The 12604-nt window shown below is 38.7% G+C and overlaps 2 protein-coding genes across 8 annotated transcripts in view; one reads left to right on the top strand and one right to left on the bottom strand.

Moving 5' to 3' along the window:
- The window catches only part of svilc (supervillin c), a 44787-nt gene extending 34173 nt beyond the window's left edge, over positions 1-10614 (top strand). For all 5 annotated transcript variants that reach the window (XM_077494599.1, XM_077494610.1, XM_077494587.1 and 2 more), the window contains 5 exons: positions 3838-3993; positions 6428-6553; positions 6618-6730; positions 7152-7283; positions 10317-10614. In XM_077494599.1, the coding sequence (XP_077350725.1) occupies positions 3838-3993; positions 6428-6553; positions 6618-6730; positions 7152-7283; positions 10317-10355 (566 nt within the window). In that variant the 3' untranslated portion in view covers positions 10356-10614. The remainder of the gene's footprint in view (positions 1-3837; positions 3994-6427; positions 6554-6617; positions 6731-7151; positions 7284-10316) is intronic.
- The window catches only part of tmem98 (transmembrane protein 98), a 125239-nt gene continuing 123047 nt past the window's right edge, over positions 10413-12604 (bottom strand). For all 3 annotated transcript variants that reach the window (XM_077494649.1, XM_077494639.1, XM_077494658.1), the window contains one exon: positions 10413-12397. In XM_077494649.1, coding sequence (XP_077350775.1) covers positions 12193-12397 — 205 coding nt within the window. In that variant the 3' untranslated portion in view covers positions 10413-12192. The remainder of the gene's footprint in view (positions 12398-12604) is intronic.

Below are 12604 nucleotides of genomic sequence, written 5' to 3'. Positions count from 1 at the left end.
TGATTTTGTAATAAAGAGTAAATCTGACAGTCTAAGATTATTACAATCCTTCTGCTCCAATTCCAACCAACAGTTAGTATCTCTGTTGGGTTGTGTCCATAGCACAAGATATTGTAGTTGATTAGCTAAATAATAGTACATAAAGTTTGGTGCCTCTAAACCTCCTTTAGATTTACTTTCCTGAAGAGTAGATAGACTAATTTTGGCTTTTTTTTTATTCCAATAGAATTTTATGATAGCAGAGTCCAGCGATTGGAACCAGTTAGACGTAGGTTTAAATGGAATCATTGAAAATAAATAATTAATCTTTGGTAAAACTTTCATTTTTATAGTAGCTATCCGTCCTATTAAAGAGATCGGAAGATTATTCCAGCGCTCCAGGTCACTACGGATACTATCCAATAATGGTGAAAAATTTAAAGAAGTTAATTCAGTTAACTTAGGTGAAATTTTAACACCTAAGTATTTTAAATTACCTGTAGGAAAGGAGTAGTGTGGATCCTGACTTGTAGGATTCCATGAATTTTCTGTAATAGGTAATAATGTTGATTTTGTCCAGTTAATAGAGTAATCTGATAAGTGAGAGAATTTAGTTATTAATTTAAATGCTTCCCCTAGCGAGATAGCAGGTTCTTCTAAATAGAGTAATATATCATCGGCATATAGATTAATTTTATGTTCTATTGTCCCGGAGTGGATTCCTTGGATCCGTCTATCCTGACGTATAGCTAATGCAAGCGGCTCAATAAATATAGCAAATAATAAAGGAGAAATTGGGCACCCTTGTCTTGTTCCCCTTTGTAAAGTAAAACTCTGTGATGTAATCCCATTAGTAGTAACTGTAGCTTTAGGAGAATCATATAATATTGAGACCCATTGAATGAATGACTCCCCGAAGCCGAATTTATTTAAGACAGCAAAGAGGAAGGACCAGTTAACTTTATCGAATGCTTTTTCTGCATCCAGCGAAATAACAACTGCCTTTTTATCATACCGCTGTGACATACTAATCAAGTTAAAGAGTCTCCTAATATTATTAGTAGAATGACGACCTTTAATAAAACCTGTTTGATCACTATGAATAATTGTCGAGATTACCGTCTCTAATCGAGATGCCAAGGCCTTAGCGATAATTTTAATATCGGTATTAATTAGTGATATCGGTCGGTAACTTGACGGGAGGGTGGGGTCTTTTTCTGGCTTTAATAAAAGTTTAATTGCTGCTATATTCATATCTTGACGTATATCACCTTTACTTTTAATTTCAGTTACTACTCTTAGAAATAATGGAGCAAACATTAACCAGAAATGTTTAAAAAATATAGCCGGAAAGCCGTCTGGACCAGGTGCTCTGCCATTAGGCATACTGTCTAAAGCACGATACAACTCATCTATAGTAAGCGGGGTATCGAGAATATCTTTATGTTCAATAGATAACTGAGGTATATTTAAGCTGTTTAGGAATTCCTCAATATATTCAGGGTTAGGTCTATTAATTTCTGTGTATAGATTTCGATAATAGTTATAAAAAATATGGTTAATTTCTTCTGGTGATTGTGTGCATTCACCATTTATATCTTTAATAGCCGTTATAAGAGATTTTTCCCGATTCCGTTGAAGTTGATTTGCCAGGAATTTACCTGATTTATTATTATGTTCAAAATTATTATATCTCAACTGTTGTATTATGAACTCTGTCTTTTTAGATAACATGTTATCTAACTGTATTTTTATATTCTGTAGTTCTATCCATATTTGATTATTTGGGTTTAATACATATTCATCCGTTAGTTGTTTAATTTTATCTTCCAGGTATTTTTCTAATTTTTGATCCTGTTTCTTTTTATAAGTTGAATATGATATAATTTTCCCTCTAATTACCGCTTTCCCTGCTTCCCAGAGAAGAGATGGAGATATATTTGGAGAGTCATTTATTTCCAAAAAATCTGCCCACTCCCTTCTAATAATTTTATCAAACTCTACGTCTTTCAGTAATGAGATGTTAAAACGCCATATCGGGGGAGGTTTAAAGGTAGAGTCAATTTGTAGAGTGAGGGAATATATCTTCTATCCAAAATATATCTTAACAAATTATAGCCTTTTTATTTTACCATTTATGACTAAAACTAAAACTAAAAACTAAAACTAAAATTCTAATTAGTAGATCAACATCTTAGCTGTTCACAATGGGTACTCCTAAAAGCCTCTGGCCAATATTATTTCGGAAGCGTCCGGTCCGAATCCTTCGAATTTCCCGCCCTCCGACTGCGGGATGTGACATCATGCGTGTCCTCGTCAGTTGTTTCCTGTCGCGCGAAGACGGAACTAGTACAGATTTTTGCTGCCCCAGACACCCGCTGTTACTCCGCGGAAGACTGCTTAAAAAAAGAAAACAATGTCAAGTGCCACGAAAAAAAATAAATAATAACCTAAACTTGATAGTGACCGACGCCGGGCAAGAATGAGAGTGACATCGGTATGACATTTCAGCGGTGGAGAGTTGAGATCGGACTTGGATTAGAAAAGTGATTCACAGCTGGCTTTCTTCTACTCCAAAAGGTAAGAAGCGAGTATCTTGACATTTAGAAAAAAATGGGTTGTTTTCAAATAGCAGTAACCTCAAGATCGATCACTTCTCGGTCGTAACTATTGGGGTGAAAGTGAGGTGGACGGCAACATTTAGCGTGAAAGGGGCGGCAAAGTTGAATGTAATAGAACAGAATGACTTTATGAAGAACAGACGTTCCATTCCGCGGCATTTCAATCAGGCTAAATGTTGCCTTATTTTCCTCCCTGACGATAGCCCACACCCGTCACCATGGGCGGGCCATAGGGGTCCGTGCCCGCCCACCAAGATGATTGTGCCCGCCCAGTTGAGGCATGGATCTCTAAAATGGTTCTCCTTTTTTTATTATTATATTTTTCCATTCATTCGGTTTAGCACTCTTATATCCGAGTGTCAGTAAACGCAAAACAGGTGTCACGGTGTCGGAGGTATGTTACGTTTGTGTTGGCTGCTTCAAAAAACAATGACAGATCATTTGCTCTATATATCCCAATACCTGTATAGCATTTTTCTTAAAATTGCATGAAATTAATGGCATGTTCTATCTTCTAAATCCTGATTTATACTTCTTGATGACTAGTACTTAAATAAGGCCTGTTATTGGTTCCGATACCGGTACCGGGACTCATCCATCCCTACGTTTCACACATATTTACATCAATGGATGTTGTTTAGGCTGTTTCCGTATCATTGAAATATTATTTAACAAAAAGTTTGAATGTTATTCTAATATTGTATGTTTTTATAAAGTTCAATACTATCAGGTGATATTTTTGCTCATATACATCACAACCATGTTTTTTTCCATTTGTCAATAAAGAAGGGATATGGAACCCTGGTCCTCGAGAGCCACTGTACTCCCTGTTTTCCATGTCTCCCTCCTACAACACAACTGCTTCAAATGATCAGCTAATCATCAAGCTCTGTAGAAGCCTGATAACGATCTTGTTCATCAATCAGGTGTGTTGATGGTGGGAGACATGGAAAAGAGGCAGGACAGTGGCTCTCGAGGACCAGGGTTCCCTACCACTGATGGGAAGGATTTGTGGCATTTCCATTCATTTCAATGGAAAAAAAAAATGATTCACATACAAGATTTTGTTTTGTAAGTGTGGGCACGGGACAAGTTAAACTTTTACCATTACATAGTATTACTTCATTAAGGTATTATGCCACTGTATTATTCTGTAAGTCATTCTTTTACACCATTATTGGATTAGCACATTTTTGGTGTAACATTTTACAAATCCCAAACTTTTGCTGTGCGCCAGATCCAGGTAAATATAACTTCACACCACGCCTCTTCCACCTGAGTGCCGCCTCTGGCAGCTTCCGGGCCGAGGAGCTGCACAGTCCGTCGCGCCTGCCGGGCCTCGTGGCCGCCTTGCCTTTCGTCCAAGAACACCTGTATGCACTGCCACCGCCTGGTGAGAACCAAATCTGCACCTTGACACCATACATGTGTACACCATGGTTATTATAGTTTTGGAATTTTCATTTTAATTTCATTTTGAGTTTTGTTAATTTAATTTAGTTAGTTTTGATTAGTTTTCAGGGTGGTTCTGTTATTACTTTTTAGTACTTAAAAAATGTTTAGTTTTAGTTTAGCTTTATTTAGTTATAGTATGGGTGGTGAGTGGTTAGCACATCCGCCTCACAGTTCTGAGGACTCGAGTTCGAGTCCAGGCTCCGGCCTTCCTGGGTAGAGTTTGCATGTTCTCCCCGTACCTGCGTGGGTCTTCTCCGGGTACTCCGGTCTCCTCCCACATTCCAAAGACATGCATGGCAGGTTAATCGGGCGCTCCGAATTGTCCCTAGGTGTGCTTGTGAGTGTGGATGGTTGTTTGTCTCTGTGTGCCCTGCGATTGGCTGGCAACCAGTTCAGGGTGTCCCCCGCCTACTGCCCAGAGCCAGCTGAGATAGGCGCCAGCACCCCCCGCGACCCTTGTGAGGACTAAGCGGTCAAGGAAATGGATGGATGGGCAGTTTTAATATTAGTTGGCGTTTAAAAAATGTGTATGACTTGTGCGCAATATTTAATTAACACAATGGTAAAATGAAAAAAGTAACAAATTTCTTACTTCGCATTTCATTTCGGCTGAGTTAAATGAAAAAGCAGGCGAGCCGAGCCATTGGAACCAAAAGTCAAAGACGAAAAATTGTCGCCTAGGAGCGACATCATCTGAAAATAGGGATGTAACGATAACGGCAATATTGTGTTATCACGATATAACTGCCACAATATATCGTAGTCGTCATGTCACGACATTAAAAGCAGCAAATCTGTAAAAAAAAAAAAAAAAAAAAAAAAAGTCAAGTTGATTTCCATTTGTGCAGTTCTAGTACACTCTGCTGGCTAGCTTTTTAGTGCAGTTTAATTTTCACAAGGCATGTTTTGGCCCTTCTATGTTTAAAATCCACGCTAATCAACAGATAAAGAGGAACATAATATTGAACCGAATCAATATGTGGAGGAACTCAAATGTGTGTTTGCATTAGCAAGTAAGTGCCTCAATATTAGGTGTTATTAGAGTGTGTGTTTTTTTGTATGCACTGCTGTTATGTACGAATGCACAATATTATGTTGTAGTTTGTTTACAATGAGCTCTTTTTTTTTTTTTTTTTTTTTTTTTTTTTTTTTTTTTTTTTTTTTTACACAATATCGTAACTAGGGATGGGTACCTTTCACATTTGAACCGATACTGTTCCGATACTCGGTACCTGGGAATCGATACTGGTACTCAATGGTACCAATTTTTGGTACATTTGTGCTCTTGTTTTCGTTTTCTTTTTTTTCCCCATTTTATTTTATTTTTTCCAATTTTATTTATTTATTTGGATGTAATAAATGTTCATCGTTATGTAACAGTATTTTTTCTAATCAATTTAACAATTACTTTTAAATATATAAACTTTGACAAATAACAAAAATGTAAAACAAATGATCCAGAGAGCAATAGTAAAAAATAAATGTATAACAGTAAATATATAAATGAATAATTGATGTTTTCGTTTTTTGTGCAGTTGTTTTTCCAGAACATAAAGGCTGCCACACGCCGCGCAATGAGTTTGAAATTCCAACCCACTTTGCACTCAATATTCTAGTAAAAAAAAAAATAACGGGGTGGTTCTGTTATTTCCAGCTTACGCCGTGCTTCAGTATTGAAACATGGCACTGTTTTATTTTACGTGAATTGATGCTCGGAAGTACCGATCCCAATTGATACTTACCACAAAAGTACTGTTTTCGGTACCCATCTTTAATCTTAACCTTAATTTATATCACCAACATCCCCACAATATCGTGATAATTATCGTATGGTGACGTTCATATCGTGATAATATTACATCGTGATGTTTGGATATCGAAACATCCCTATCTGAAAGTGCTTTTCTATTGGCTGCTGCTAGAATTCTGTGTGACACACTGTCAAACGTCTTTATTCCGGTTAAATAAATCTACTTAAAATCACATTTAAAATCATCCCCAAAGGCAACATGCATAAATTAATTATCAAAGACTAAAATGGACAGTTTCGCTATAATTATAGGTACATTTAGTTAGTTTTGTAAACATCAACTGTACTTTCAGTTAGTTTTTGTTTCGTTTTATTTTATGTCGTTAGCGAAATTTGCTTATGGATTTTAGTTTTAGTTCTTTCGTTGGTTTTCGTTAACTAAAATAACCTTGGTGTACACACATACCATTTTTTAACATCTGAACCAATTTTTTTAAATCGCGCACATGAAAAGAAATTGCACAGGCTCATCTTCTGGCAATTGTGTCTGCTGATTTTGATTGCAATGGAGGTAAAATGCTCAAATCCAGTTTCACGTCTATGCTAATCCTCCCTTCCTCAGCCCTGTTCCTGCTTGACAACCGCTTTGAAGTGTACCTGTGGCAGCACAGCACAGCGGAGGACGAAGCGGACCGCTGGCATGACGAGAGGAAGTGCGCCATGGAGACCACGCTGCAGTACTGCAGAGGTAAACCCACGCAAAAGAAGGTGGTTGAAATGGAGCTAAATGCAACTCCATCTCCCTCTGATAGAAGTCAACCCGAGACGCCCGCCACAAGCTTACCTCATCTTGGAGGGCTCCGAGCCTTTGACCTTCACTAACGTGTTCCCTCGCTGGGAGAGGAAGCAGGCAGCCCTCGCACAGGTCTGCTCTACTCTACAGTCCTAATGGCGACATTATCATGTAACACACGCACAAATGTGTGCCCGGAGATAAGAATCAAATGTTCATTCACCTGCATGGCGCTAAATGGTTTATTGATTGGTCTTAAGTCTTCATCTTGATGCACACATGCCGGCCAGACTTGTCCAATCAATGGCTGCTCTGAGGTCAGGGTTCTTACGCAAGTATGGAAAAGTTTCACATTTGATGTAATAATTCGGCACGATTTGCATCTGTACCTGCAATTTTTTTTGTATGTGCTCAAATAAGCTTTGAAATGTACTTCAAAAGAATGTATTCATACATAAAATGTGTTGAAAGTAAAACTATAAGAACGTTGTTTATGACATCCACCTTTGGTTCATTTGAGTGGAACATGAGCATGTTGGGTGCATGCGTGCAGGGCAAGCTGACCTCGGTGCAGGACGCCCTGGCCCAGCTCACCAAGACAAGATCAAAAACAAAACCAAGCCCCTTACCTGACAAAGTGACCCCACCAGGCCCAGAAGGACACCTGTCGGACCGCGACTTCCAGGTAGAATCCCCAGGAACCTTTTCAACCAGTAGAGTAAAAAATAAATAAATAAATAAATAAATAATAAACCTTTACAATGCATTTTCAAGGCCACAAACGCGTGCACAGTGACACAGCCTCTCGCAATTTGATGAATTTGTGTGCACAGGGCGCAAGAAATTAACCTGACTTCATTTGACAGGACTTTTTGAAAAAACTTTTTAGCCAGTATTTCAAAGTGCGTCCCCACCTACTTGCACTGCTTACACGAACAACATGGAGAAGAGCCATTTCAGAAAAGCACCGTCCAGTTTTTTGGGGGGGTTTTTTCCCCTCAGACACGCTGGTTTCTTAAAAATCAAATTAAGAGGGACAAGATGAGGTTGCAGATTTTTTTTTTATTTTTTTTTTTAAAGACCATATTTATTAGGGCTGGGAATCTTTGACTGTCTCACGATTCGATTCGATTTCGATTTTTGGGTCTACGATTCGATTCAGAATCGATTCTCGATTCAAACGATTTTCGATTCAAAATTATTTGATTGACAAATGATTTCTGCTAGGGCGGCACGGTAGTCGAGTGGTTAGCACTTCCGCTTCCCAGTTCTGAGGTCTCCGGTTCGAGTCCTGGCTCGGACCTTCCTGGGTGGAGTTTGCATGTTCTCCCCGTGCCCGCATGGGTCTTCTCCGGGTACTCCGGTCTCCTCCCACATTCCAAAGACATGCATGGCAGGTTAATTGGGCGCTCCGAATTGTCCCTAGGTGTGCGTGTGAGTGTGGATGGTTGTTCGTCTCTGTGTGCCCTGGGATTGCTTGGCAACCAGTCCAGGGTGTCCCCTGCCTGCTGCCCAGAGCCAGCTGAGATAGGCGCCAGCACCCCCCGCGACCCTTGTGAGGAATAAGCGGTCAAGAAAATGGATGGATGGATGATTTCTGCTTCAATTTACACATATGCACAACATTGTCATGATCTACTCCAGTCTTCTTTGCAAGACAAAATGACAAATAGAGACATTAAAGTGTCTTTTTTTGTTTTTTTTGTTTTTTTGTTTTTGTTTAAACATTTATTAATTTTGTATTTTAAGTGCCTTTTTCCACAAAAACAGCATGTGGGCTACAACTACCTTTTCCCCTTCTTCATTTCTAATTTAACTAAAATCGATTTTGGCTATTAAATTTCGATTCGATTAATAAATGAGAATCTTGATTCTTTTTTGAATCGATTTTTTGGCACACCCCTAATATTTTTCATGTTACCCCTGTCAAGTGTTTTTTTTTTTTTTTTTTTTTTTAAATGGTTGACGATAATGGTGAACATAAAAAAGACATCGTCCGTGTTGCAATCTTACCAAGGTCAACTGCTATTGAACAACTTTATATGAGTAGGAGAATTCTGGTTAAACTAGAAATGCACACATTCCAATGTACAAGTGGATAAAAGCTGTGGAGGACCAAAAGTGCGAACGTTAAATAAATAAATACACCATTAAATAATTAAATTTAAATGTCATTAATGAATTAAATGTTTCATTTATTAATTAAATGTGGAATTAAATAGATCCATGTTATGAAATGTGTCATTAATGAATTAAGTCCCCTATGATTATTTGTAAATTTATTTATTTATTTTTAATTATTTCATGGTGACTGTGTTGCGGTATTCCGGGAATTTATTTTATCAGTCAAACTGATGGGCGGGTCCTAACACCTGATTGGTCAGTCTGCTCACCAAGTCAAGGCGAATCCATTTCCACAATAGTCAATTGATGCGGAGTGAGTAGCCAGTAAACACAATTGATAGGCTGGGGTGGCGCGTTTCACCTAAATAGGTGCATTTCCATGAGACTCGGATTTACACTCCCATGAGGTGCTTTTTGAGACGTGTTGAAATGGAAGTACTTCGCAAAAGTGTAATGGAAACACTTTTTTTTTTTTTTTTTTCCGCATTTCCTGTAGTCATGTGACCCCGCCCGGTCACGGAGAAAAGGAAGTAGGACATACAGGGCCACTCGCTTTTGTGTCCCAATTGCTTCCTAAGAGCACAAGTCTTATTAAGCACAAGGTGGTGTAACTATCGCGCCAAGGCTGCTGACGTTCGTGACGTTGCATGTGGAGCCGTCAACGTGATGTGACCGCCTACATGAACTGCGAGATCTCGCGAGAGTCGAGGCGGGACATTACGAGAACTACGGCTCAGAGGCAAATCACTCTTCAATGGAAACGCCTACAAGGCAAAATTGTACTTTAACGAAATAGAAGAAATATCGCTTTTATTTTGATGTTGGTTTTGCACAACACAAAGCCTCGATCACTCTATAAAAATCCATCACCGTAGCCGCCATGTTTCTAACCACTCCAGGACGAAGCAGTTGATTAGACAAGATTCAGTGAATCAGGCTTTAGCCCCGCCCACTAACTTTGGCGGGCGAGTTTGACAGATAAAATAAATTCATGAAACGCTGCAACACAGGACCATGAAATAAATAAACACAGCAATAATTATCCATCCATCTTCTTGACCGCTTATTCCTCACAAGGGTCGTGGGGGGTGCTGGATCCTATCTCAGCTGGCTTTGGGCAGTAGGCGGGGGACACCCTGGACTGGTTGCCAGCCAATCGCAGAGCAATATACATATATATATATATATATATATATATATATATTTATATATAGGTAATTTAATGAATGAATGACACATTTAATTATTTCATGACAATTTTATTTAATTATTTAATGATGTATTCATTTATTTAATGCTGGCACTTTTGGTCCTCCATAAAAAGCAGTTGGTTCAATTGTAATGTTGGTTGATTATAACCTTTGTCATTATCTTACCTTTATTTGAGAAAAAAAAGTATTTGTTTTCAAAATTTGAAGGTGATGATTTTTGACCAATTTATAGATATTTATTTTTGCAGCGACAAATGCAGGATAGACTCAAAAAAATTTTTACATACTACAAATATGAAAGACACATTGTACTTAATAACGTGTTAAGTTGGTAGAAGTTAACTTGTACAATATAAACTGTTCTCTCTGTGATTGCTTTTCAGATGACTTTCGAGCTGAAACGAGAGGACTCGAACTGCTAACATGCTGACTCAAAGCAAAACTGAAGGACTTGTTTGCCAAATGGACACGTCACATGGTGAAAGAAAAAGAAGTGTAGCTCAACTTTATTTATGTACTTTTTCAACAACACAATTATACAACCATTTTATCTGTGCAAATCACAGGTAGAATATATGAGAGGAAATTTATAAAATAGATATACGTGATCAACTACTGTATGTGGTGCTCGAGTGCTTAGAAAAGATCATCTAATAAACAATAGAAAAGACATGAACGGCACATCTTGTGAAGACTTCATTCTTGATTGTCACAAACAACCAACACAATGTTGCCATCAGTGGGCAGCCATTTTGGGCCAAGCGGGTAATAGTCTTATTTTCATCAAGGGGTGTGAGGATCATGTATACAATTGTATGGATGTGTTAAAGGGAAGCACTGTGAAATAGTGGTCAACACTTCTGCTTGCAGTTTTGGAGGTTTCTGAGTTTGACGCTTGGTTTATGTTCTGTGTACTCCAATGACTAACACGTTAGTTTTCGTAAATTGTCCCAAAAACATTCCATTGCAAGTGCCTGGGAAATTACAAAAGTATTAGGACACATTCTGCCAACAACGAATTGTGTGTGTCCCAATAGTTTTGCCCATATGCTTATCATTATGACTTTTTTTTTTTTTTTAAATATCACATTAATACTCACAAAATGTCCGCCAGTCCACTTAGTAGCAGCCATTTCATGGGCTGATATTTTTCTGCGCATTGATTAGCTGACTAATCCTCTGTGCGAGAGTGGATTTCAGACCACCACCGTGAGAGAAGTCTTCCGTGGATTTGGGATTTTGACTTCATTTGTTGAGAAAGTAGACGAAACGATCGATACTCATCGACTTTTGCTTTCAGTCAATGACGTTGGCAGTCAAACATCAAAGAATGCCGGGTTACAACCTTAATGGGTTTCAAAGTAGGCTTTCAAATTAGTGGTTCAAAAAGGGGTTAGGATTTCAAATGTGGCGTTTAGTAGGGTTTTAAACAGTGGATCGGGTTTCACATTATAAGCTCAACAAAGGGTTATGGTTTCAAAGAAAGCTCATTTTTTATCATAGTTGGGGTTTCAAAACAACTTTAAGGTTTCATATACCTATAATTTAAAGCATATCTTGAAACCGTAACTTTGCTTGAAACCCTAACTAACCATTGCTTCAAACCCAAATCCAGATGTGAAATTTCTCAATTTGAATTCCTATTGCTTTCGTACACTATTTTCAAGCAGGATTAGGGTTTCAAAACAGAATTTGGGTTTGAAGCAAAAGGGCTTCAAGCCAGGGTTTGAAGACATAGTTGGGGTTTCAACCGTAACCAAAACCCTAACCTTTACTTCAAGGCCTAATTTGGTTTTGAAACCCTAACATGAGCTCATACATGCTCATATTTTAAACCTGTCTTGAATTAATTTCAAGCAGGATTAGGGTTTCAAATTGGCATTGGAAGTAAAGATTCATGTTTTTTTTTCCGTTGTTCTTGTTTTTTTGTCAGGGTTTCAAATTAGGATTTCGAACCCGGATTAGGATTTGAAGAAAAAGTTAGGGTTATGAATTAGGGTTTCATGACAGGATTAGGGTTTCAAGTCAGTGTTAAGATTTGAAGCAATGATTAGGTTTCATGTCAGGAGTGGGGTTTCAAGACAGAATTTTGTTTTCGGATGTAAATGAGATGTTCGAGACAGGTAGAAATCAGGGTTTCAAGAAAAGATTGTGTTTCAAAGTAGGGTGTCAAGCCAGGCTTTGGGATTTGAAGCAAGTTTTTAAGGTGTGAAACGTGATGTGCTGGTGCTGCGTTCAAAGTCCAAAATCCGGCGGCATCTAGATGGCGTGCTCCCTCTGGCCGTCGGCCCCGCTGAGGACGCCGCGTTCCGGCTCGGAGGCCAAGGCCGCCTCCCTCAGCACCACCATGTGGTCCTCGGCCGCGTGCAGCGATTGGTCGATCCAGTCCAGGCTGCCTGACATGTGGCAGGCGTTGCGGGTGACCAGGACCAGGTGGCTGACGGACAGGAGAAGAGCGGTCGCCCTGCGGTGGTAAGAAAAACGTCAAAACAATTTTATAAAAATATTGATCCATCCATCCAGCCAGCCATTATCTGAACCGCTTACGATTGTAATATAAAAATATTTTGAAAGATATGCACAAGATATGCTCATTTTAGATGAGCGGGATAAATATACAGTCGACCAATGTACAGTAGAAATCAGCAAAAAAAAAAAAAAAATGTAAGCA

The sequence above is a fragment of the Festucalex cinctus genome, chromosome 1, assembly GCF_051991245.1.
Source record: "Festucalex cinctus isolate MCC-2025b chromosome 1, RoL_Fcin_1.0, whole genome shotgun sequence".
Classification (NCBI taxonomy): Eukaryota; Metazoa; Chordata; class Actinopteri; order Syngnathiformes; family Syngnathidae; genus Festucalex; species Festucalex cinctus.
Note: the sequence above shows the minus strand (reverse complement) of the source record. Positions and strands in the feature narration are given on the sequence as shown.